We start from the raw sequence: 27,725 nt of genomic DNA, 5'->3' as shown, positions 1-27,725 counted from the left end.
CTAATATTCAATCTTCATTGAAAGGTATTAAATGGATACGATATTAGCTTCCGCAAGAAAAAAATCCTATTACAACCTTCACAGGGACAGGACTACTCACAGCTGTTGTATTAGTCCCAAATAATTTCAGATGAGAATGTATACACCTCACAAACGGTCAGTGTTTAGTCACCTGTCTGAATGAATAATCAAAAAAGTTACACAAAGTCGACATTGTAGTTAAAAATCTTTTAATTTCTTTATACATATATTTATATATGTACACATTTACTAACCTATTCTTGCAAAGACAAGAAACACATGGTCAAATTCATTGGTGGCACAATTGAGAAACTAGTAGCCAGAGTCCCAGGCTGATCAAGTAATGTAGTAATCCCTACATCAGTTATTTCCTCGGCCTAATTTAAAGCAAACTGAGGGGAGAGCAACATTCCTCCTCATTCTGTTCTTCTGAAGGCAAAGAAGAAGACAGATATCAAGGGAGTGTAGCGATAACACTTTTCAAACATACTATTAGTTTTAAAAGGTTGTAAACATTTTCTGGTTAACCTGTCATCGAGAGGACATGTCACCCGCAACCATGTGAAAAACTACACCACTTGTTTCTCAACCCTGAAGCTTTCTTCAGGGTTTCCCGAACAGTCTTTCCGTTTATCTTTACCATATTCATAAAATATAGTGAATATCTGAAAGCAGGAGGTTAAATAAGAGTATATTTAACAGTTTTACCAACATTTAGAGAATAGGTAGGGTAACAGGATATACAAATAGTCATTTCAAAGCCTACACTTCTTGTGTCTTCCCTTCGTTTGTGCTCTGGTAGACATGCCTCTCCAGTTCCAAAGCTATGGTGGCCTCTTGGTTTCAAACCAAAAAAGAGCAACAACCTTTTTTTCTCTTTCGACAATTTCACAGATACTGGCAAAATTAATAAAAGAATGAAAGCTGAATCGCATCCTCCTGCTTGCGATGCTTTGAGTCATAGGCAACTTGTAAGTTAAAGGTAGGGTAGGTAAGAATGGAGAAACCAGCTCGAGTGCGCTAGAATTTGAAAGTACGCAGCCGGAAAAAATCTGCCCCTTCTTTCAGACTTCCTTACAGAGCCCCTCCTCCAACACACACAAACACGCACATGACCAATGAGGGCACGAGATAAGTTTGTGCACAGATGGAAGGCTGACAGGAAGGTAGGCCATCCAGTTATCTTAGCCGGGCCGGCTGAAATGATTCGTCGTGCTTTTTACAGTACTACGGCTTCCACAGATGAATTATATGTATTTATTGTCAAAGCATTTAATATATTCATTGCTATCGGGATGTTAAGAGCATTCCATGGAATATAACAAAAAGTGTTTCTGAAGTGAATTACCTACCCCACCTTTAATAAAGGAAATGTTGCACATTTTGCAATTGCAACCAAAAAAAAAAAATGGAGATTGTAGTGAGGTATTTCTTTCCATAAGGTATGTGTATACTTACCAATGGTAACTCAGTCCTTGTCATACATAACATGTACTTAATTGTGATTACAAATGATATGCACAGAGCTTACAGTCATAAACAAAACATAAGAAGCATACACTGTATTGTATATAATCCAAACTGTACATTTCCCCATAACAGTCCCTTTGTCTTCAATATAGTCCTTTGTACTCCTTCATAGTGTTGTAAACTTTTTTTTTTTATATGAAACAAAAACAAAAAAATGTAAGTCTTTAAAAATAAAATGGTACTGCCACTAATGCATGACGGAATGGTGTGTATTATATGCTGCATGCTGCCCTCTGGTGGCAAAGGTAAGAGTTGTGCTACAGGAAAGGGTTGGTTGAACCCCCCGAAGGGAAGGCCCCTGCTGGAGCACCCGCCTGAAATCAGAGACAGAAAACATTCTGAAACAATTCAAATGAAAATTGGCAGTATGAATTTTTGAGCATTAAAGCATGGAAACATGTCAAACTTGAAGCACACAATACAAATATAAACCTGAAAATAAGCATAATAGGGCCCCTTTAATTAAAAAAGTTGGGAGAACAAAAGGCAAAGCATGCTCACCACCATGAAAGGGTTATAGGACATGCCAGGGCCAGCCATGGGCTGCCCAAAGTGCGACATGGAGGGCTTGTTCTGACCATAGACTGGGAATGCAGGCCCTAGAGGGGGATACAGGGAGAAGGATTTACAACAGGTCAAGTGGTCGCTCTCAAGCTGTTAAAGGGGAACTTAAGTATTTTTCAACCTGGACCCTTTAAGTGTTATTGAGCAGGAAAGCTACAGCCAAAAGCTGATAATGGGCTGCAATATAATCGCGTGGGGCAACCACATGTCAATGTCCACTAACAGTTTTTTTGTTGTTGCCAAAGACAGTGTCGAAGTGTTATTATAAAAGTCTAACAACACAACATTATGAAAAGGATTATTTTCGCTTGATATGCTCCGTTCTTTAATGTGATGGGTAACTTGTTGGAGAGAGCCGATGTTTTTAGTGAAATGGCTTAATAATCAGCTGGTATCGACAATGTGATTGCAAGACTTCTCCTTGAGCAAGATATGGATGCAAACATTAACAAGCAGATAGGAACAATAGCAAGCAGCCTCAATAAAGCAAAAGGTTAACAAAATGTTATCTCCTGTTGGGTCCTTTCGATAATGTTGTCATACACATACTACCTGAGCCTTTTAGTCAGAAACGAGTCAGAAAAAAGCACTTTTAGTTGACGTATGGAATTGCCCTAAGCCCTGAACTCAATGCTGGACCTAATACTCAATGTTTAACAATAATATTTGATTGCAACTGTTACATTCAACCATAAATAGCAGGCTATAACAAAGTAAACAAAGATAACAAATCTTTAAACACTGGCCTAAAGAGTTTTATGCATAATGAGTACATTTTTAAAGGTTCTAAGGGAGTAAGGCTGTAGAAGGGGAAACAAAATAGAGCCAAGCCCAGTGTGTCAGATTGCATTCAGGTGTGAACAAAGCTTTATGAGTGATGTCAGATAAGTGCATTGAGTTTCTTGTCCTGAGCAGAACCCTAAAGCTTTGTACACTAAATGCAACCTTTTATAACTGTGCAGTAGCTGCCACGTCACACTTTGAATTTAGAAGCAAGACTAAACACCAAATGCATCATGTAGATAAAGATATATAAATTGCTCCACCACTAAATCACTGACAACAGGTACTGCACAGGTTAAAGGGTTTAGAGGACAGAGGGATTGTGGGAGGCCACTAACCATTAGACTGAGGGTGGTAAGCCCCCGGTTGAGAGTAAGGGATGGGAGCCTGGCCAGGGAATTGCTGCTGGAAGTTTCCACTGAAACTGGTCGGGAGGCAATAGGAAGACGCATTCCCAAAGCCGGCGGGCATGCTCATAGAGCCGGTGCCAAAGGAGGCTAGGAGACAAAGTATGTGTGTACACAAAGGCACAGCACACCAAACACACAAACACAAGGAGGAGGAGTACATTCTACATGATTTGGCAAATCAAAGCAATGTAACCGGCTTACATCTCATTAACACAAATGTGTAATTGAAACATGAGTAAATAAGCTGAAGTGTATATGCACACACACACCTGCAGCTGGAGCTCCACCGTTGGCCTGGAAAGGGTTGGTGGCCATCTCCGGGCCGACGGCTGCAGCAACAAAGGGGTTAGTGGATGGGACGCCTGGAGGAAATGCAGGAGGAACTTAGCGTTCAAGCTATGTGGAACAATGTATTTCAATTTTTATGCATCAATGTAGTCGTAACAACTATTTACCACTTCCGAAGCCAGGCTGCATGCTGGGTAACACAGGTGGATTCTGGGCTGGCGATGAACCAAGCACAGGTCCAAATAAATTCCTGTAAGGACAAAGATCAGATTAAATGTCTTTACTTTCGTTCGACACATGCAGTTAGCATGGCAGGCCTAAATTAAACTTTAAAACGAATTCTGAGTTACTGCAAATATTTTGCAGTTTTTTTGTATTCTGTTTTGAATTGCAAACACTTTAGCTGTGCAGGTCATTCTTATACACAAGTTATTGAGCCGTTTCCGCTCTACATCCTGAACTCCTCCCTTCGATGCAATGCACTTCCGTTTTGGCGGACTGGGTTTGTTTTGCTAGCTAGCTCCGTTGTGCCGACAAAGCACTGATATCGCAGAGACAAAGAGGATATAACAATTACAACATGAAGAAAAGTGGTTCGGGAACTACGTGTGCGGTAGTTGGTTGCAATCACTAGAGAAAGCACCTGAACGAGTGGTTAGATAGAGAGTGCTACGACCACAAACCAGCACCCAGCACCCAGCCATGTTGTTCATTAAATACAGATAAACACAACAAATACTGCATGCATTGTATTTTTTAATATTATATATGAATATTTTCATAGTGATGTAATTGTGTGGGCTGCTTTTATATTTTAATTTGTAATACCTGTTAGGATTAAACATGTGATCTTTCTTGTTGAAGCCATTTCTTTAGTTTCCTCTAAACAATTAATTTATTCAGTGTTATTTATGTACAGTATGAGCTTAATATGAATGATGAACTGTGTTAAAAGAAATTGTAGCACTCTAAGGAACATATGAAATGCAATAATGCAATAACAGTGCAATAATGAAATGAAATTACATCAAACTTTATTTTCACTCAAACAGTACAGGCACATATGATATATTGCACAGCATAAAGAGATCATGTAAATTGTGCATTATGTAAACAACAGACAACTGTTGGCTCCTGTGGGCATGACCTAAATAAGGCGTCGTCATGTTATCCTCCCAGTTTTGCACTGAATTCGGGTGGGGGAGAGTAACGCCATCTCCAGTCAAAGAAGTAGAATCGTGTTCCCAAGCTAGCATCACTGTTAGCATCGAAATCGCTGTGTTTACACCAGTGCCCGTCTGACTGTTTACACCGGTTTACAGCGACAGACGCTGTGCAAAAGACTTCCGGCGGAAATGAAGTGCATTTGTGTAGGGTTATGGCGCTACCCGTGGTTTGTCGCGTAAACTTGTCTATAGAGTTTGTCTGGATTGAAATGTATTTCTCCAAGTGTCAAAGTTATTAAGCCCAGTACTTGCTGCCCAGTTCTACTTCCTTCCCTTTGCGATCCTTTCTTGTTTGATGTGTGAATACACTCAGGATTGCTATTTACATTTGATTACCTATTGCAAACAATCAAAGATTATTTATTTATATAGCCCAATATCACAAAACACATTTGTCTCAGGAGGCTCTTCAGATCAACAAACATGAATGACAGTGCTAAAAGATATAATAAAATAACAATATAATAAAATAACACGATAGAATATAAAATACAAATACAATACATTCTTATTAAACAGATGATCTCACAAACTGACGCAGAATCAGTTAACTCCCTTCTTGAAACCCATTTTATAGACTTGCTTTATGCGATTTTTCTTTTAATGCTTTTTCTTTTGTATTTTAGTATTAATGATATGTTCATTTTATATTTATTGAAACTTTTTATTTTTAATTTTCATCTGTTTACCAACTTATTAACCTTTATCTTCTTGTTATAATTTGACCTTATACTGTTTTGCTTTTGTCTTGCCCTATAGGCTAGTTGCACAAGATGGCGTCTATCAACATCCGGTTCATTGAGTGTGCGGTTGTAAACCTCCGGTCTATGGTAGAGCGGTAGAGGGAAGAGCGATAGATAGCGTATAGATAGCGAGAGAGATAGCGTATAGATATTATCAGGGTTGGGAGGGTTACTTTTTAAATGTAATCAGTTACTGATTACTGAATACATGGCTCTGAAAGTAATCCGAATAGTTAGTTACGCGTCTGTAATCAGATTATTTGTAGATTACTTTTGGATTACTTTCTTTTTCCATCACAGATATGTTTTGGTGAACAGGAGACACAAAAAGCAAAAGGAAACTGAAAGTGTTTTACTGTTTTAATGGCTTATCAAGAGCACAACTGAAACATAACATCTGAAACGATGCAACAACATAATAAACTTTTGGGGGATGCAGCTTGGGATGTGAGGAGTGAGGGACACGGCTTAGAACGGGCGTGTCACCTTCTGTCCTGCCAGTGTTGGCAGGACATGAATTAAAATGTCGAACTCGGACTTCATTTTAAGGACATGTCGGCCAGGGGTTTAGAGCTATATTTGTTTAAGCACCGGATCGACAAAACAGGAGACTCTGTTCACCGGTCTGCCTTGATCTATGAATTCATGTCCGTGACACTCACAGTATCTGCTGCCCACAGCTGGTTTATAGAAGGAAAACCTCCTTCACTTCATGAAATCTCTGCAGCACCAGGAGGCAGCGGGAGGGTTAACTCAGTCTCTGAGAAGACGAGCACGCAGTGCCTTTCACGCACCGCCTTCGCTGTGTTTACCTTCAGAATCATAAGGCTAAAGGGCGACCGCAGGCTGATGTGTTTTAACCACACACACCTCTACACACGCACGACTTAAACGCAGACTTTTGTTCCTACATGTTTCGTTGTTATTGTTTCACTGAGTGGACCCGCCCCTTTTTTTTCAAAAGCTCCCTTTTTTGGTCCATCTGCGGCGGTAAACTTTTTTGTGCACTGTGATGATTCGGCTGTACCTTTAATAATGAATATTAAATGTTGTGAGGAAATCTTTCCACCAATAATTCCAGTAAGTAATCCAAAATGTATTCACTTCAGGTTTACGAAAGTAACTGAAATCAGATTACTCGTTTTTCAAATGTAACGCGAGCTGAATACAGTTACTTGATTTTTGTATTCTGATTACGTAATGCCGTTACATGTATTCCGTTACAACCCAACCCTGGATATTATATAGGCACTATTTTACACTCCATGTCTCCAAGACCTACCGAAGGTTAACATCAGTGATGTACATCGGCTGGTACAAGCGGCAGGCTCAGCCCCGAGGAGCAAAAGAGAAAAGGGGTTCAAGATGTATACATATCCAGTTACATCGACAATTATGAAGGTAAGTGACAAACAAAGCTGTAGTTACTGGCTAACTTTGACAACTTGACAGTCTTGATACAGTGTAAAGCGTTTTGATTATGTACTATTACGTTTTTTGGATAACATGAACGATATGCAATTCCCCACAGTTTCAAACAAAGATCTACCTTCAGGGAGAGTGAGCATCAGGGCTAGCTGTTACAGGTCCATGAGAAAGCATGAAAAGCCTCACCATCTCAGAGTAGGGAGGAAAATAAAAAGTGTTCATCGGTTCAAAGCCTCAATCAGGTTCATGTTCTGGGGTTTTGATTTGGCCAGAGTAGGTAACCTGTGATTTAGGATTCAAATAAGCCCAGCTAGCTGACGTGTTGCAACAGATTACATAGTGACAACAATACATTTGCTCACATCAACTGGTAGCTAGCTATGTGTGTGTAGCATGAAGGGGCTACAGATTTATTTTCGTTTTGTAACCCTCTCGTGTAAAATGATAAATACATTAGCTAAACCCAAACTTAGCTTTCATCAAAGATTCTTAATGAGAGGTTGAAAACCGTCTCTGCTTTCATGGAAACCCCAGAAACTGGTTGTGACGGCTGCTGTTCTTTACTGAATGGTGAGTATAATCCATGTAGGGTCCAATTATTTGTATTGGCTGGTTTTGTACCCTACATCTATGTTAAGCTGTTCAACGTTCTACTAACACTATTTTATGTAGTTATAATATAAGATAATACATTGAGAGAGCTGAGACAGGCTATACAAGCGTATCTGTTTGAATGTCCTTAAATTACAGTATTCCAAACAGAAGAACTTCTGTGTATGTGATGTGACTGACAACCTGACATGGTTTAGCCTTTTCCCACATCTATTACTTGCCTGATCAGCCTGCTCTCAGCTTTCTCATTTGTCTGTATTGTATTGAAGCAGTGTCCTAAACGTAAAATGACTGACATTTTGTTTTAAGAACTGCTCACCTGTGGAGATTGAAGTGGCAAAGTGTTCCTGTGTAGCTGGAACAGCACTCTGCAACCACAATGTTGCACTGCTGTTCCAGACCGCACACTACTCCACACTCAACCTGGCTGATGTGCCCCCTGTCCTCAGCTGCACTGAAACAGAGCAGCGATGGCACACACCAAGAACCATGGTAAGTACAGTATGTGTTCACAACCAATCCACGGTTTAATGAGTATTTCCTTTGTGCCAAGAGCTGATTTAGTATGTTGCATCAACGACCTTTTCAATTAATTTGACAATTCTTTTGTGTAATTAATAGGGTGTGAAACCAGGCAGAGTGAGTGATATGGTGTGCACTTCTACTAAGCCAAAGCAGTTTACAGTTGCTGACGGTGTAAGGTAATATCTACCTAAGTAATTGTATGTAGCCTGCTACAACTTTGTGATTGTTGTCTGAGTGTAAAATTGTTCTTAAAGTCCTAATTATCATATAAACATGTTCAAAGGAGTACACGTTACAAGGCCGTGCGGTGGGAGCTGCCAGACCCAGATGTCCTGAAAGTCAGCGAGGCATACAAGGACTTCTCAGAAGACATCGCACCACGAAAAAAAAACGAATGGCTCACTACTCAAATTACTCAATAGTTATCCATTAACAAAAGTTGCGGATGCTAACTAACTTATCTTGCATTGATATAACACTCTTTCAGAGGAAATGTTGGAAATGCACACATTATATATATTTTTTGCATCTGTTATATAAACTAGCATTACTTAAATATGCAGAGAATAATTGAAATGTTTAAATATGTATTTTCCCCCCAATACAACATCAACATGTGTTTTGTAAAAGTTTATTAAATGAATCTGTAAAATGTTATCATATTGTGGATTTATTAAATTATGTATTTTCCTTTGTTATTTATGTGTGCGTTTGTTTTGAGGATATAATTCATTAGTACCTAAACATAGTATGGTATAACTGCTTTTTGTAATGAAATACACAATTGGTTTGGGAGCAAGAAATCTTTTAATCGTTGTTGCCCAGGCTTGCCGAAATGAAACTTATCTCCCGATTATAACATTGTGTAACTTGCTGCTGTTAAATATCGTCAAACTATATGCAATATGTGCTTTATGTGCAATATATACTTTATATACATATGCCATCTTTAGTAACTGTAATATATACCGGGCTGCTAAATCCTAAGAACTGCTACAGGATTTGTAGATTTGATTTGTATTTTATCTGTATTTTTGAAAAGTATGTAACTTTTTATCTTTTTTTTAGCATATTGTTTATTATATTATAACTTAGTACTTTTTTTAGCATATTGTTTATTATATTATAACTTAGTACTTTTTTAACGCATGTAAGATATGCAACACTAAGCTGTCTGTGGCTCTTTCCTGCTGTAACGCTGCAAATTTCCCCTCTGTGGGACTAATAAAAGGGATTCTGATTCTGATAACGGGACGAATTTGTACAAAGGGGCACACAGCAATGTAGTGCCGACTTTCTTGCCCGCTGGAAGGCCAATCGCTTTTCTTTACCCCGAAAACCGCTCATTCTTGCTCTCGGTGTTTCATAACAAACTGTCAAAACTCTGTACTCAAACCGGAAGTATTCGGCCGCACACCCGGCCGCCGGAAGTTCATAGACGCCATCTTGTGCACAGAGCCTATTGTTCTGCTTTCTGTTGTGTTGTTGTTCTATTGTTATATACTGCTTTTGATTTGTCTGCCAAAGCCCTTTGTGATGTCTGATTTGGAAGGTGCCATATCAATAGTTATTATAATTATGCAGAGGCAGCCTGTGTAGGAAATGAACAGCTACTGGTGCACATTTATTAGCATTGCAGTGAGAGAGTGAGTGAGTGAGTGAGTGAGTGAGTGAGTGAGTGAGTGAGTGAGTGAGTGAGTGAGTGAGTGAGTGAGTGAGTGAGTGAGTGAGTGAGTGTGTGTGTGTGTATGTCTGTGTCTCACCCTGGCACGCTGCTGCCTGAGTTCACAGAGGAGCTGAGCTCGTTATCCAGCTCAGCCAGAGCAGCGTAGCGGTCCTCTCTGCTGCTGCCTATCTGGATGGGGACGGCACTAGACATTGACGGAATTGGCACACCTCCCCCTATGACACATTTTGGTGAGATAAAAAGATGGTGAGATGTTTGGCATGCATACATACAAAAGGTCAAATAATAAAAACAAAGAATTAGCCAAAGTGTTCAGGAAAAGCGTGATATGTTAACAGCTTTATGCTAAATGCTAATTGGGTGTCTCCTTTAAGACCAAATGAAAAAAGCATTTCAAATTGGAAGGACGTATTTGTGTTTCCAAAATGACTAACTAAAGACAAGCTTAACATGTCATAAGAAATCTGCAAATATGCTTACATCAAATGTGTAACAGTATTGATGACCATCACATGTTCTTAGCTTCTATAGAGCACATGCTTGACACAGAAAGGACTCACCAGTGACCACCAGAAATAATTATGAAAAATACTGAGATGAGGATGTGTGGACAGGGTGGAGGAAAGACAATGGTGGGGGGGTGGGGGTACCTGATGAAAAGGACTTCGATGGGGGTGACGTGCTCAGATGGGATGGAATTGCAGTGTTTCCAAATGCATCAAAGTTGGCAAAGTTGGTGTCTGAATTACCCTGAGGTGCTGCAGCCGTTCACAAGGAGAAATTAACACATATGATGAATGTGGAACTTAAAAACAATGGCAGGGAAGTAAATGCATGGAGTGATGTCAAAACAAATGCTAAACACGACTATGTTTCCGTATTGATCTGTATGGTGCCTTTGAGAGAGCTTTCTTACCCGAGTGGCTTGGAAAATGTGCAAAGTTGGCAAAGTTGCTAGAGCTGGAAGTTTGAGTGGGTGGAGCAGCGAAGATGTCTCCTCCCAGGTCAGCGAGGAGGTCAAACTTCTTCTCCTGAGCAGCGATGAGAGCCTGGGAACGACCTCGCCCCGGAGACTGGGCAGCAGGCAAAAGAAGTAGAAGTTACAACCTTTCTCCAACCAAATTCCAGGACATCATAGATGTTTCTTATTGGGCAGATAGAGCCTTATATTCACAAAGAATGTATTGCAGCCGCAGATTGCAACTAGAATCTTGCATCATTTGCAGCCGCTATCTGCCCTGTGTCAAGGTCCAATCCACAAAAGATTGTGCGCCAAGGATATTAAAGAACAAACATGCCCCATACAGTTTTGCAGCCCGTTTTTGTGTCTGATTGCAATGATCCATGTGGCAAGGTAGGGCAGATGTGCGTCAAGTATGGGGGTAAACGTCAGCCTGAGGCAGAGGTCTTGTCAGAATTACTACTTTCATTCAAACCTCCCAAACTAAGAGACAAAAATATATGAAAATAAGAAAAAGTATCAAATGAAAGCGCAGGATAAAGGAAGAAAATAATTTGTTTATTCATAGGTGGAGCTTTGTTTATTTTTTCTATGCATCCAAACATAAATGACCTTACAGTAACTGCGTGTGACTATTAGTGCTTATCTTTGTCAGTTGGGCAGTTTTTGCAATAAGGCTCATGTACATAGAAGGGGGCTTATTTTGGACTTAATGGGCTACTAATTTTGTTCATTTGTGTGTATGAATTATATGTTTTTGTGTGATTTTAGTAGAATAAATAAAAAATAAAATAAAATAAAGAATTCCCTATTTGTTTTATATTTACAGGATCACAGAGACGCCATTTGCTTGGCAGCACAGTAAGTGGTACATTTCACCCTTTGCAGGTGCTTTCAGAATTAAGCCCCAACCAAATTGAACTTGTATAGGATGTTTTAGACATGGGTAAATAAGTGATAGACTATTTCCTGATTGCTAGAACGCATGGTTAGAAAACAAGAGTGGTTACTACTATTTTACATCAGTGACAAATTCAGTCTCTCTTTCAAACTCTCAAACCAGAGTTGATGATTGGTTAAACTTTTAAAAAATAACGAAGATATTTTGCATGATTTTGTTCTGTCGAGTTTTATTGAGGAGCGTTTTACAACGCTAGGTGAAACTACTGTTTGACTGGAGTTTGTTGGATTTGAGCAGAGCACAATAATTGTTACCTTTAAATGTTTATAAATGACAATTTCCCTTCAAGACGCATCACAAACATTCGACAGGAGAAAGGGCGAACATTATTATGGCCACACGGGTGAAGCTAATCGGAGCTGGAGCCGATAAATACTGTGACTACTGCTGAGTCATTCGTCCTGGGAATGAATACCGATAGTAACGTTTCAAAATACAAAAGCTAGATTTGAGCAGGTGTTTAAGTTTTATTTGTCCAGCATGTTTAGTGGCTGCACAAGTCATGTTATTTTGTGTGAGTTCGCCCTCAGTGTGTATTTCTGTTACCTGGCACAGAGGGGTCTTGTTGAGCTGCAGGGTCTTGAGGGGCTGGACTTCGGGGGTGCTGCCAGTGCTGCTGGCTGAAGAGCCGGACACAGAGGCCTGCACACTGGCTACTGCCCTCGCCTGGTCTGGAGGGACATACCTACGCATCCAGAGAACAAAACCAACACAAATGTAGAGGATAGTTTTTGTCTTTTATTTAAGTTAAATACAGAAGCAGCTTTTTAACTAATCGTATAACTACGTGAAGACAAAAAAATGGGTAGTTATTCGTTTGATTGAGTTGCAATAAAGGCTAGTACACAAGGGAACTTCCTCCCAGTGTTTAAAATGTGCTCTTTCCACCAACACTACAGTTAAAGAGGAAAGTGACACGTACACAAAGAATGTCCTGGATGATGAAGAGCATGCTATCAAGCTAAAACACATGGTTAACCAAATCCATAACTTTATGGCAGAGGCAGCATTTAAACGTCAGCACTCTTTCCCTTTGCATGACAGCAAGTCAGCAATTCTGAATGCCCCGCAGAACTTTTGAATTTTAAGCACTTTATTTAGCATTTACTACCTTTTAAAATATTTTTTAAAAGCAGTTGCATGCATGCAAAAACAACAGTTATTCTCTTCCCAAAACATATCAAACACACAATAAAGAAAACAATGAGTGTATGTTACCATCTTTTCTTTTCATATTTTTCTTGAAGGAACTCTTTTACTTTCTGTGGCTCTCGGAAATCTGGAACAACTAATGTCCTGTCGTCATAGAGGCCCAACCAGATGTGTTTACAGACCTTTGGGGGGTGGGGGGCAGAGGAATGAGGAGAGTGGGAGGTAAAGGAAAGGATTGGGGTGGGGGTGGTGGCAAAGCCGGGAAGAGAGGTGAGAGAAAATAAAGGGAAGGGGGGAGGGGATGACGAGAAACGGGAGAAAAAAGTGGGGAGAGAGGAATGCCAATAAAGTTGACTAAGCAGGGTTCAGAAGAATGCCAAGATGTTCCAGAATCAGAGCCAGAATGACTGCAAAACTCTGAATAACATTGTGAAATATGCTGAGTCACTAGTTGTAAAATGTGGACACGGTACCTCATTGCTGTGTTTCTGTAGGAACTCGATTTCCTGATGTGTGAATGTGGTCATAGAGATGGACTTCACTCTGTGTGGGGGGTTCAATCCTCGTCTGTGGACGAGGAGCTACATGTTAGCTTAGGAACAAGAGAGCAGGATGCAACCTGATGCTGTTCATGGGACAGGAGAAAAAACAACCACACATGCATTGACACATTTTCTTCTGACATGTTGGACCTAATGTTTTGGAGATGGTAACTGAATGCCAGTATGAACATTTGACAAAATACCTAAGAAAAGTGACACTAGTTAGCAAGTGACACACTTTATGAAATACCTTACAGTTTTGGTTTTAATCTCAAGGTATGTTATGGCAAATATACGATTTCCCAACGTCAATATAAAACTAATATAATGAGTTACCGTCATGTCCTTGACGTCAACCATGACTCACCAGAAGAAAAAAAATAGAAAAACATACGTCAACTGGCAATGAAAAAGGAGTCTGTTAAAAGAGTTAATTCATAAATATTTGCAATATTTAATCGATTGATTTCAATTAGAAATGACCTAAACCTTCATAGAAATGGCAGATATGTGTTCAAAGTCATAAGTGTAGCCAATACCATGATAACAATATCAATCAATCAATGTTTATTTATATAGCCCAATATCACAAATGTTACATTTGTCTCAGTGGACTTCACAGTTTGTACAGAATATCAGTATGACAACACGAAACCCTCTGTCCTTCAACCCTCACATCGTACAAGGAAAAACTTCAGGAGAAAAACCCACAGTTTAAAGGGAACAATGGGAGAAACCTCAGGGAGAGCAACAGAGGAGTGATCCCTCTCCCAGGACGGACAGACGTGCAATAGATGCCGTGTGTAAATCAAAGAGATAATACATTTACAACATAGGTAGACCGAATGTTAGGAAATGTATGTGTCTATAATAAGAGGATGAATCCACGAAGATGTCAACAATCCTGTGGGAGCCTTCAGGGAGGCAGCACGACGAGACCCAGGCAGGACCGCAGAGACAGGTTCAGCCACGACTCGAAATCCCGGACTCAAATCACGACTCAGGATCCCGGCGTAGATAGACGCCAAAAAGAAATTTGGGGGAAGCTGGGTTATTCGGAACATGAGAGTACAGAGGTATAGACAGAGAGAAGGAAGAAGGAAGAAGTAAGATGTCCCCCGACAAACTAAACCAATAGCAGCAAAACTAGGGGCTGAATCTAATCAGCCCTAACTATAAGCTTTATCAAAAAGGAAGGTCTTAAGTGCACTCTTAAAAACGGAAAGGCTGTCTGCCGCCCGAACACAAACTGGAAGCTGATTCCACAAAGCTTGATAAGAAAAGGCTCTGGCTCCCATTGTACTTTTAGAGACTCTAGGAACAACCAACAACCATACATTAATGAGTTATTTAAGGTATGATGGCACCTGCCAATTAAGGGCTTTGTAGACGAGAAGAATAATTTTAAATTCTATCCTGTGTTCTATAGGGAGCCAGTGTGAGGCAACCAGAACAGGAGTAATGTGGTCCCTTATCCTAACTCTGGTTAGTACACGAGCTGCAGCATTTTGAATCAGCTGAAGCGACTTAACTGACTTCTTGGTACACCCTGTGAATAAAGAGTTACAATAATCCAGCCTTGAAGTAACAAATGCATGGACTAGTTTCTCTGCATCGTTTTGAGGCAAGATATGCCTGATTTTGGCAATGTTGCGTAGATGGAAGTAGGCGGTCCTTGAGATTAATTTTATGTGAGCGTTAAAGGATAAATCCTGATCAAATATAACACCAAGATTCCTTACAGTCTCACTGGAGGCCAAATTAATGACATCCATAGTTAGTATAACTTTAGATAGTTTGTTTCGTAGAGTGTTTGGGCCGAGAACAATAACCTCAGTTTGGGCCGTGTTTAACATCAAAAAGTTTAAGGTCATCCACGTTTGTAAGTCCTTGAGGCAGTCTTGAATTGTATTTAGATGAGTGGATTCATCAGGCTTGATGGATAAATATAGTTGAGTATCATCCACATAACAATGAAAATGTATAGAATGATTCCTTATAATATTACCTAACGGAAGCATATATAATGTGAACAAAACAGGTCCAAGCAGTGAGCCCTGTGGCACTCCATGGCTCACTTTGGTTTGCATGGAAGATTCATCGTTGACACATACAAACTGAGAGCGTTCAGATAGATAGGACATAAACCAGCCTAAAGCAGTTCCCTTTATGCCAACTAAGTGCTCTAGTCTTTGCAATAGGATATCATGGTCGATAGTATCAAATGCAGCACTGAGATCGAGCAAAACAAGAATAGAGACAAGACCTTTGTCTGAGGCTATGAGAAGGTCATTTGTGACTTTAACCAGAGCTGTCTCTGTGCTATTATGTGCTCTAAAGCCAGAATGAAAATCTTCAAATAAATAATTGTTTAGGATGCAAGTCTGACTTCGATCCAAACTGAATATACATTTTGAGTGTCAGTAGAACCTTTAAACCCAAATACTCTTATTCATGCTTCAGTGTTTTGAAACATTAAATAATATCTGAAAGTAATATTGATATTTTTAAACATGGATCCACAGAAAAAAAAAAACTTAGTATAAAATTTAAAAAAGTAACAACAAAAAAGTTAAAACTGATGTATACATGGTGAAGCAATGGACTCCTGTGTTTACTTCTGTAACATAGTGACATCACTGTGTTAGACTCACTCTTGTATTGGCTAGCACTCCAACACATTGAACATGACGGCTAAAGGGCGGGGCATCTCTCAGTAGTTGACCAGCCAGCTAACCAATCAGAGCAGACAGAGGGTGAAAAGAGGTGCTGCAGCACATAGAAACATGTCACAGTAAAGACATAAATAAAAGTATGAACCTGAAAATGAGCATAATTAACAAACAAATCTGTTACAAGATTACTGAATCCTAGCTTGTTTATAAAGCACAAAATGTGTTATATTATATTCCATCCAATTTATTTTTGCATTGTTGGAGGAGCCTTGGACTTAAAATGTTCATTGCCAAACTCAATGGAGCCATTCTGCCTATAACAATGAAGCCTTTGAATTTTGACTCATCTTTTTAATAAGCTGTGTATTTTCCTTGAGTAAGTAGTCAGAATAATGAGGGTGTGTCTGTGCAAGGGGACGGCAGCAATGATGGGCAGCAGAAAGCCTGAGGTGACCCCAGATGAGCTGTTTACCAAATATAGGAGACACATTGCGATCAACAACTATTGCTTCACCAGTTGCGGCTTGATGGCAAATTGACAGACAAAACCGCTGCTGAAAAAACAACTCAGTAGGTCAGTGTTGGCTATAAGAGATGTGGGCTCTATGGTCTGATGAGTCCAATACACATTTAACCAGCACCACAATGAAGGCTTGTGGTGGCAGCGTCATGACTCATGCAGCTCGTGGGGGTCAGACACTAAAGACACATCCTGGAGAAAACCCTGATGCAACGACAGAAAGACAGCATTGCTAAAATACAGTCCCATCCACTTAAATTCAAGACTGTAACTGTAAATGTCATCTTTCCTTGTTGATGTGTTACTGTTTTTATAGTTTCATCCTGGAGGCACACAGACTGAAGGAATAACACACACTCTATGATCTTGTCAGTGTCTTTTTAGCTTGATTGTTAATTTGTTTCATACTATTTGTTATGTGCCAGTAGGGTTAGGTACCGAGAACCGGTTCCGAACATTTCGATTCCAACGGCATCATTTAGAAATGTGAATTTCGGTTCCACTTTTCGATGCCGCTCTCCGTAGCCTACTGTATGACAGCGGCGGGGCGGGAAATGTAGCGTTGTACCTACACTTCCTTCAGCGTAACCTGGGACCAGGGCCGGCCCGTCGCACTGGCGTTATAGATGTTCGCCTAGGGCGCCAGATATCTGGAGGCGCTGCACTGACATCTCTGGGAGGGAAAAAAATGTTTTGACCGTTGGTTCTCATCCTAATTTTCAGACTTGATGTAACAACATTCCTAATTAAGGAAATGTAACACCCTTTCATCCCGGTTATACTTTTCATTTGCCCTGTACGATGGGCGCTGTAAGTGATGAAAATGGGAAATTGGCTTATCTGGCACCCGCAGCTCACAGCCAAAGTGCGAGTGAGCGTGGGAGCGAGCAAGTGAGAAAGGGAGGGTGCACCGGTACCAGCGCTGTTGTTATTAGCATCTGGTGCTAGCTGCTCTAACGGAAGAAGAAGATGTTTCTACAATGATGTGGAGGGAGAGTCCTCTCCAGTCAGACTGAGAGGCTGATAACTACAGCTCAGTGAGGTAAAGCACTCTGAGTGTTTAGATAGTTCACTAGTCTAAGTTATCTCAGTGGATCTCAAACGTTTTGATCACAATTTATGTAAACACATATTTCCAAGGCGCTCCTTTATAATTATTGGGATAAAACAGGTTTGAAATCATTCCAATGTATACTATAGGACAGTAAACCAGACATATCGTTTTAAACTGGAGGGTTAAAAAAATATGCATAAATAAAATAGTAAAATAAGATATGAATGAACACACAAAAAAAAATACGTTACATGTATTTGTTATTGGCTATGGTAGGTTATTGGTTATGTTCACATACTTATTTAATTATTAAAATGTAAACCGATCTTTTTCATATGGGTGTTTAGAGTTGTACCCCCTAGATCTAGTCTCTAGTAATTCTGCTTAAAGTGCACCAGATTGAAGCATTTTACTTTAAAATGTTCAAACATTTCTTCCCGGTATGCCTGAGAAGGCAGATATGCTTGTTTTTCTCAACAAGAAGTGTTTTTAAATGGGGGGGGTTCCTTTAAAAGTTGGACTGTTGTAGCTTTAGTGGCTCTCAGGTTACAGTTGCATAGCAGTGAATATAAACAGTCTGATTAATGTGAATATTACTGTAAACTAACCTGTGTAAAAGTTTCGAAAAGTAGTCGGAATCAGAATCGTGGAAATTCAAACGATACCCAACCCTATGTGCCAGGCAGAATACAACACATACTCATACACTAGTGCTGGGCCTTTTATTGTATCAATATTGTGATATAAGACTTATCTCATATTTATACCGTATAGATAACCACTTGTTGATGTCATAAGTTTATTTTCGTGACTACTGAACTTATTTCTAGTTGTTTTATCAAAAATGTGATTTGTGTAGTTTCATATTTTGTGAAAGCACCAAATATATATATAGCCTAGCCCTAACTCACTCACAGTATCACACACACATCTTACTTAGGCGATACACACATGTAACAGCTACTGACATGCCTAAGGTAATCAGACATGGTGGGCTCTGTAGAAACTACGTGGGAGTAAGCAGTCAAGACATTGGATAAATCCTGATTATGACTTCATAAACTTTCTAAGAAAGAAGACAGTGTTTCATCAGACAGCAGCTCAGGACGATCCACTGCCCTAGTTAGTCTGTCAACTACTTCCCAAAGGGAGCGACCCGCCCTGCTCCTTATCTACCTAGAATAGTGTGTGTGTGTGTGTGTGTGTGTGTGTGTGTCAGGGGGACTCGCTAGAGTTTAACTAGAGGAGGTTTCTCTGTGACGTGCTGTTTTTGAACAAGGTGATCAAATATGTGACTGTTGGGTCTATGGGACGTGCTAACCTGGCGATAAGTTACAGAACTCCCCCTCACACTCTGCCTACATATCTGTAAAACACGACTTGTAATCACAGGCTGTAAACAAACAAAAATGACAGTTGCCCTAACCCAACTCAACGAAGCGACGTTACCTGTCCTGACTTTAAAGCTAGCTAATGAGCTAATGGTACCGCCAAGTCAGTTGCGTACCGGGACAGACCCATGACCGACTGCGGCGTCCTGTCCGTGCCCTGTCGGACGCTGAAAATGAAAAATATGGTAGTTTACCCTAAAAAGAAACTCACAATATGCCGGAGCAGGTGGTACAGACGAAGGAGCCCACTGTCATGTTGACATAGGTCGGGCCGCGCTGGTCGCAGTCGAAGCATTTCCTATTCGCGGGCAGGCTAGTCATTTCCCGGAGCATCTTCAGATGAGTCTCCTCCTGCTTTCGCTTCGCGCTCGTCGCCATGGTAGAACACAACCGTCTGATATCACCGGGGAGGGGAAGTTTGATCAAGGGACCCGGGACAGTGCGGGTGCCTTCAGGGGAGACTGGTCGTGGCAGACAGCTTTCCGAGAGGTCTGGCTGAGAGACTGGGCGACTGACAAACTGCTTCTTCTACTCGGGGTAAAAGTGGGAGACAGACCGGCCTCACAAGCACAAGCGCCATCTGTTGGTTTGGAATAATGCCTAATTTAAAGTAACACTATTCAGGAATGATAATACAAACACACATTGAAACATTTTGGAAAAAAAAACACTGCAAATTCACACTTAAAACATAAACATAAAAACAGCTCACAAATTGTCCCACATATGGAAGGTTTCCAGAAGAGTAAAAGTAAAAGCCTTGAATCTTGAAAAGTTGTAATTGGGGTGTCAAAAACTTTACAAATCAAAACTCCCATTACATAAGGGCACCTTTAAAAAAACAAAACATGAAAAAGGGACAGTTATTTATTTTAAATGTGTTTTATTGTTTTTAAGACACATTTCTTAAAGCATGAGTTATATTGTACTGCTCAAATTGTGTCCTGAGAATAAATGTGTGAGAACACAAGAGAACAAACTAAAAAAGAAGAACAAAAGTTAAATAACTTATTAGACAGATGTAAAAAAAAAAATAACAATTTGGCAAAATGAGCTGCAGAAATACCGTCAGTTTTATAATTTCTTTAAAAAAAAAAAAATTATAGAGTGTATACTGTATTTACAAAAAATACATACATATTTTGGTACTTGTGGGTTATCTGCCGCTACTTTTATTGTTTTTTTTCAAACTCTCTAAATAGGCCCTTTTGTTAGGGTTAGGGTTGGGATTGGAAAATTAAATTAAAAACAGATAACCCACAAGTACCCTTTTCTTCATATTGCAGCATTTCACTATCTCTTTTTGCACATGTTACCACTTGTGTGCATGTTTTAACATTCAAGGCCTTGGTCTCAGCCTTGGCACCCTGAACACAACAGGTGCTCATTGAATATCTAGTGATGAGACATCCGCTGTCTCCAGTGTTGGCTGGGGGGACGGCCTCCCCAACAGTGATCACACTGTTCCCTTTCATAGCCCACACCGCCTGCTCTGCTTTCTATGTAGCTCTGCAGGAAACTGCTGGATACACTGAAGAACTGCTCAGTGCACTGCATTGTTGCAGACACTGCTGTTAAGACCAGATCAGATTATTGTATTGTCAGTGGGGGAAGTGCTCCTCCCATGTAAAGACAAAGAAAGAGTCTTGCAAAACTCCTGTTTTGGCTCCTTCAAAATGTGGAGGGTTACTAGAAGGCAGTTGGAAAAGCATAGTCTTCTCCGAATGTAAAACCATGATTCAACATGTAAAGCCTCTAAAACTGTTGAAATGTGTCAATTATTAGCCTAATATAAATTCAAAACACATTATTATTTAGTCACTGATGGTGAAGATGCTATATATAGTCATCAAAACAAGAAGGAGGCATGATGGCTTGTTTAAAAAAAATTCTTATGCCAGACATTTAAGAGTGGGATAACAGATTGTCTCTTTCATTTTTTTCAGAAATGTATCCAATATCAGGAAATGCAGACAGCATTAAACTTCTTCCAACTTGGACGGTGGAAGCAACAAGCAGGAAATGTTGGCAGCCTTACTTAGTCTTGGGTCTCTTTCTGTTGCTGCTTGAAGCGTCCACAGGCTGGAGGAAAAAATACACATTTGTTAAGACTAATCAACAAACCACATTTGGAACTACTGAAAATTAAAAGTGATATTTTTTTGTAGAAATCATGATTTATCCAAAAATATCAAAGGTCACACTAAGTCACACTACTTTGAAAGAGAACTACAGTTGCATCATGTCAAAACGTAAAGAAAAAAATCTCTCAAATATGGGGCTGCACATTTTAAGCGAATGTAGAAACATGTTGGTGCCACATGGTGGACTATTATGCTCAATTTTAGGTTCATAGTTGTAATTACTGCCTCTTCCGTGACAAGTTTCCATGCTTTAATGTAAACCAGAGCCCAGTCTGCTCTGATTGGTTAGTTAACCATTTAGAGATTTCCTGCCTCTTATATATCATGTACGATGTGTTGGAGCACTAGCCAATAGAAGCGCCAGTGTGGAATTAAACAAATTTGTGGATGGAGGTGTTTCAGGCTGTGTGGGAGAGAAACTCCCTCAGGAGGGAACACAGGGATTTTAGCCTTTGCAGACCATTTACATGCACTAAAACCTATATAACACACTACAGGAGAGGGAAACCCCCAAAAGCAGAATTGGGCCACAGTAATTCAATTTATCTTAATAGATGTACTGCAATGAATCAAGTTCTGAATCAATTCATTAAAACAATTTCAAAAATCTCTACTTTTTCTCACCGGCACCCTCTTTCTGGTAACTCTAAAGAAGTCCTCAATGCGAGTCTGCTTGTTTTTTCCCTCTGCCTTCTCTTTTTCCCTCTCCTCCCGCTTACTTTCCCGTGTCTGACGGAACTTCTCCATGCGATGACGGATTCTCTCCTCCCTGAAACACATACAAACGTATGCAGTCATAACTGTCTTTGAAAGAGACAGAAAAGCGTGTAAAAATAAGTATACGTACTTAAAGTATTTGACGTGGCAGAGAAGTCTAACCAACGCTTCTTCATCTGGCTCAGTCCAGGTGAGTTCAGGAGCTACTGAGTGTGGTGCATCCAGGAATATCTTCCGAGCTTCTTTGTACTCCCAGAAATGTGGCACAGGATGGGTCTGAAAGAAGATGTCGCATCAGATCTTACACTTTGTTGTAAAGCTACGTACAGAAGGATAATATGACCACTGGTTGTCCAGCTGTTACCTTTCTGTTGACGTGCAAAACCACGTTCTCAATAGTACGGTGCTTCTGGATCAGAGACAGCGCTCTCGTAGGACCCAAACCGGCTATCTTGTCACAGTAGTCACAGCCCAACAGAATACACAGATCGACAAACTGTTGGAGGAAAAAGATGCTAAATGATAAAGGTTTGAGGCATTGTTTGTAGTATTTCCGTGAAGTTGTATTGACACTTTTAATGTTCTGTACTTCGATCATGTCTTTAATGTTCTCACCTCCTCGTGGGTGATTTTGAGTTTCTCTAACAGCTTGGGTAAAGAATATTCAATGACGTCACTGTGAAGAAAAGGAAGAAGAAGAGTATAGCTCCCCATCAAAAACTGATATTGATTTTTTTTGTTAGATCTTTTGTAAGTTGGCTGAACACGTTTTTATATTGCCCCTGTCCAGTCATTCCTGTCTGTTTTCTACAAACTGGGGGCGTGCCTCAAGCACCCCCACTTTAAATCATCCAAAAAACCTTTAAGCCAGGGCACAACCAAAAAAGGCTGTGACGGGATCATTTCTGACAATCGGGTTCAGAATGCATCAGTATCATCACATATGAGCAACTAAAAAACACTTTATGACTAAAGTTCAAATGAATCCAATGCTGTTCTCTAAAGCAGTGGCTCTCAACTGGTCAGGCCTCGGGACCCACTTTTTACTTGGTCAATACATCGCGACCCAACATTTTGAAGCACTCAAATCTATTCAACAAAAAAACATGCTGTAATATATACGCTTTTCAGCATACAATATTAATAAAAGTGAAGTACAGTGCATATATCCCTTATATCCCTTCACAGAACTAAAGTATGCTTTTAAAAAAGGTTTAATGAGATGATGGAATCAAAGCTGAACTATATAAAAAGGCACACATGCTGAAAACCCAACCCCAGCAGGGGGGTCTGGGGGGATTCTCCCCCAGGAGATTTTTATAAATACTAACAAACTATGCATTCTGGTACACTCTGAGAAGAAAATAAATAAATCTATTACTACCCGACATATTAATAATATTTTATGCCATTGTTTGTTTTTCACTTTGTTCTGACATCTTGCTGCGAGAAGAGTAAAGAGGAGATAGTCTGTGTGACTTACTTTAAATTGTGGGTAAGGGTAGATAGCTCCCATTGTTCTATGACCCGTCAATCATCAAGCCGGGGGTCATATTTCATTATGTGTTCATATTTATCTGAAGTTTTACCCATGGATGTATAAAGAAGAGTTCTCCCGCAAAGTTATTCTCCGTGGGGACTTCCGGCAACAATCTTGATTCTGATTGGCCAGAAGACTCGAAAAAACATCAGCAAAGACATTTTATGGAGAAGATGATCACTACGTGACAGAAGTTTTCAAAACTGTTTATGGTCTCCGGTACTTCCAGTCCAACGCCGACTGCATGCACAGCGTTAGAAAATCGGGCCTTCAAAATAAAAGTTTGACCTTTTCCCAAAAATAATAATTCAAATTTTTTTTTTTTCACTCACACATCCGCGACCCACTCGAAACAGGTCCGCGACCCACTTTTGGGTCGCGACCCACTAGTTGAGAACCACTGCTCTAAAGTTTCAGAAGAGCACTAAAATGCAATAGCCTCAGAAAACTTTAAAGGAATAGCGTAATTTTAGTGAAAATACATCTGAGCATACAAACCATGTAAGGAAGATGGATTTAACAACGTAAAACTCTAGGGAAAAAAACTAGGGAAAACATGACCATCATAAATGTAAATAAAACAAACAAAAATGGTAAAGCTTAAGAAATGCCATTCAAATAAATCACGAAACACACAAATTGCTCAGTTCTTACCTGTCCTTCTTGGCGTTGAGCTGTCGAATGAGAATATTGGCTCCAAACGGCAGAGTGTCCATGTCCTCTGATGCCACGGCATCCACAGTCCCATCCCTCACCAGCTTGGCACACAGCGCCTCAGCATCTCCTGGAGCCTGCAGCACCAGACAGGGAGATACAAAACAATTAAAAACATGTACTGAGGAAAGCCAGGGAAGAGACACATGGGAAATGAAGGAATACATTGAGCTTTGACCTGGATGACAGGAACACCCAGAAGCTTCAGCAGCTGGAGACAGTCTCTGGTCTGAGGTGAGGCTACATCACAGAAAAGTCAAGGTTCACTTTAAAATAATCAACATTAAAATGATATTTCCAGTTATAGTTCTACAGAACATAATGTCTTCTACAATAAGTGTGAAACCACCGTAACTTAATATTTTCTTTAAAATCTGTGTTACGGTTTTCTAAAACTAGTTGCACAGAAGTTCACTATTAAAGGGCCCTATTCTGCTCATTTTCAGGTAGCCAATAGAAGTGAGAGCGTGATGAAGGGACATTACTATGTCGCAGAATTAAACAAAGGAGTCCAATGAAGTTGTTTCAGGCAGATGTGTGGAAGAGAACTTTGGGATTTGAGTCTTTGCAGATCATTTACATGCACAAAAACCTAAACAACACACTACAGGAAAGGGAAATCCCCCAAAAACATAAAAGGGCCTTTCTTTTAAGTGGTTGACCAATCACAGAGCTAGCCAGCTAACCAACCACAGCACAGGCAGTATGAGAAAAATAAGGAGCTTTTTGAGCATTAAAGCATGGAGACATGTCACAGTAGAGACACTACATATAAATATGAACCGAAAAAAAAGCATAATAGGGCCCCTTTAAAAATTATGCTTAAGGTGTTTGTGCGACTGGCCCCTGTGCATGTGGTCATCACTCTGTGCAGATGTACCTGTGCCTGTTCGGTTGGGTGACTTCCAACCAGCAGCTTCAGCGCGCTTCTCAAGCTGCAGGAAAAACCGGACTTTAGATTAGCGTGACTGGGAGTCATCTGTATCATACTTCAGGTGTTAGCTGGTCCATTGAATTCACTTTCACTTCATTATTATGGATATGTTTAGTATAGGTGTCACTTACAACAGCGGTCTTCTCCCTGGGAGGCTTTCCATCAAACACAAAGACCGGCTTTATGTCATGTTCCAGGAAGGTGAGCGTGCGGAAGAAGAGACCAGTCAGGGGGCTACACACAGGAAATAAATAACATCTCACATGAATACAATGGCCAAAGAATATAAAAAGATGTTGTTTGGAGACGCCTTGATTAGACTTTATGGATGCAGTTTGTGGTGGACTTGTGTTGGATCCCTTTGTTTTATATATGTTGTATGTATGTATATATGTTGTTCTCATCTGCAAATGAGATGAAGATATTAAAAACCACCACAAAGTGCAGCCCTAAAAAGTACAAATGAAGTCAACTAATACCATAAATGCATTATTTTTATATATTTTAAGCAAAGTAAAGGTTTTTATTCTGAACTGTCCTGGATTAGGTGTTGATATGTTTCGAGACAATGGATGGAAGTAGGAAATAATTTATATAATATGCAGGTCACAGAAAGGACAAGTCATGTATACATGAGAAAACAATACTGCTTCTTCACGTCAGCTCACCTCAGTGAAGGCGTCGCTGCACGGAACTGGTTCATAACAATGGAGGTATCCAGTGCGATTACTTTTCCTGTGGGGATTAACACAGCAGCAGCATCATCAGCACATTATAATATAACCTCCATGTAGTCAGCTTGTCTTTCATTACATTTTCCAAATGTGTTGTTTCTTTGCAACACATTTAGTTCACTGTATTTCAGAGGAAAGTATTCATATTTATTCACGTACTTCATTTACATGGCAGCAGTTTATAATAATCAGTGCAAATTAATGCAACTGTAAGTATTCAGAAGATCGTAAAGGAGTATTTTAAGACTGTCGTATTTGAAAATTAAATTGAATATGTTATCTAAGGTATTATAAGCTAAATGTACTTACAAATAAAAGTACTCTGTATGCAGTATGCCTATTTCACAGTATTGTGTTTACATTATAATATCATTCTGTTTTTATCCCTAATAAATACATACAAGGCATTTTGTAGTTTGTCAATAAAAAGTCAATTTTAGATACTTATAATGCCGAGTTATTTATGTGTTTTTAAATGTAAAAAGTATGATTTGTGACTACGAAATATAGAAAGTAGATGGATAAAAGAGGAATATTTGGAAATACTCAACTAAAGTACCTCAAAATAGTACTTTAGCACAGTACTTTTGTAAATACTGTTGATAACATGATAAATCAGTGAAGTAACGTTAGTGTTAATTCTAAACAGGTTTACAGGCAGTGATGTAAAGTAACTAAATACATTTACTGAAGTACGGCACTTAAGCACAATTTAAATACCTTTAGTTACTTCACAGATTTGGATGAATAATGTGAAATCTAATCAAGTGTTGAATCAGACTTTAGTTCCACCTGGAGTAAATTCACAAGCTACCCTGCAGTATACAAAGTCATTCAAACTAGCTGCACCTTTACCAGCTTTGAGAACACTTTAATTATCAATCATTATAAAACATATCATATATATTATTCTAAAATGGACCAATCTGCACAACGACTACTTTTAGTATATTCTGATGATGCGAATACTTTTGTACTTTTACTTGAGTTAACATTTTTATTGCAGGACTTTTACTTGTAAGTAGCAGAGTATTCCTACACTCGAGTACTTCTACTTTGACTCAAGTATAAGATCTGTTTACTTCTCCCACCTCTGTTTACAGGAGTATTTATAGTAGTTAACACATTGAGCTAAGCTAACTAGCATTCAGGTGGCGATATGCTAACTTGAGCTTTTTAGCCATTGTCCCTTGCTAGGACACACATCACCAACACAAGTACATTATAACGATAGATGATGAGGTATATTACCCGTGTAGTCACTGATATCCTTATGAGAAATAGCACCAGGAGCATCCTGACGGATCAGATCTGCCAGTTTGGTGATGCCCATTGTCACACAGCAGCACCACTGCCTAGTCTGCCTTTATGGGTTAGGAATACTTCCGGTAAAAGAGGAAAAACACTTGTTCAATTATGATTGGATCCAAATTAATTGGCGTTTGTTTGGGATCTTTGGCAGATCAAGTGGACTTTAGATTAACCGAAACTACAACAATGTCCGGTTAAATGCCCTGAACATCTCCCTGCTGTTGCACCCAGCAAAGCAGCAGGGGGCAGCATTGCTCAAGCAGAAACTGGAAAAAATTGACATCCATCATTTATTACAGAAAAAATATTAACAGACAATGAATGTATTCATATATTACAAAGAAAGTTAAATATTTAAGTTAAACTCCAGCTTTAGGTAGTATGTTTAACAAAAAAAGTTGGTTACAGCAACATTTTTGGATGTGATAAATTACGGTATACATTGCCATCTATTTCATGATCGTACAAATAGTAGCTCTAATATTTATTTCACACCATATAATGAATAAAACCACAGTCCATGCTTTTAGTCTCTTATGTAACTTAGGTAAATCACAA

At 39.6% G+C, this 27,725-nt stretch overlaps 2 protein-coding genes across 8 annotated transcripts; both read right to left on the bottom strand.

Annotated features, from left to right (window-relative positions):
- Positions 1–213: 213 nt before the first annotated feature.
- Positions 214–19,632, bottom strand: agfg1b (ArfGAP with FG repeats 1b). Of its 6 annotated transcripts, none has more exons than XM_079649147.1 (13): positions 19,285–19,630; positions 13,365–13,458; positions 12,958–13,073; positions 12,286–12,424; positions 10,734–10,890; positions 10,468–10,575; positions 9,894–10,032; positions 7,925–8,059; positions 3,764–3,846; positions 3,578–3,670; positions 3,237–3,395; positions 2,053–2,150; positions 214–1,865 (listed from the first exon to the last, which is right to left on the bottom strand). In XM_079649147.1, the coding sequence occupies exons 1-13, from the start codon at positions 19,449–19,451 to the stop codon at positions 1,809–1,811; spliced, it is 1,545 nt and encodes a 514-aa protein (XP_079505273.1). In that variant the 5' UTR covers positions 19,452–19,630; the 3' UTR covers positions 214–1,808. The 6 variants fall into 6 exon arrangements, with proteins under 6 accessions (XP_079505273.1, XP_079505274.1, XP_079505275.1 ...); XM_079649148.1 differs by having other exon boundaries at positions 3,578–3,637; XM_079649149.1 differs by lacking the exon at positions 10,468–10,575 and having other exon boundaries at positions 19,285–19,632.
- Positions 19,633–20,935: 1,303 nt separating this feature from the next.
- Positions 20,936–27,337, bottom strand: LOC307017978 (putative flap endonuclease 1 homolog). 2 transcript variants are annotated; one of them, XM_079647984.1, is made up of 11 exons: positions 27,108–27,337; positions 25,791–25,857; positions 25,254–25,356; positions 25,069–25,123; positions 24,367–24,428; positions 24,129–24,265; positions 22,550–22,610; positions 22,299–22,430; positions 22,065–22,210; positions 21,832–21,986; positions 20,936–21,155 (listed from the first exon to the last, which is right to left on the bottom strand). In XM_079647984.1, the coding sequence occupies exons 1-11, from the start codon at positions 27,187–27,189 to the stop codon at positions 21,112–21,114; spliced, it is 1,044 nt and encodes a 347-aa protein (XP_079504110.1). In that variant the 5' UTR covers positions 27,190–27,337; the 3' UTR covers positions 20,936–21,111. The 2 variants fall into 2 exon arrangements, with proteins under 2 accessions (XP_079504110.1, XP_079504111.1); XM_079647985.1 differs by having other exon boundaries at positions 21,842–21,986; positions 27,108–27,334.
- Between the last annotated feature and the right edge of the window lie 388 nt (positions 27,338–27,725).

This window comes from Notothenia rossii (assembly GCF_949606895.1).
Source record: "Notothenia rossii genome assembly, chromosome: 9".
Taxonomy (NCBI): domain Eukaryota; kingdom Metazoa; phylum Chordata; class Actinopteri; order Perciformes; family Nototheniidae; genus Notothenia; species Notothenia rossii.
This window is presented reverse-complemented; position numbering and strand designations above follow the sequence as displayed.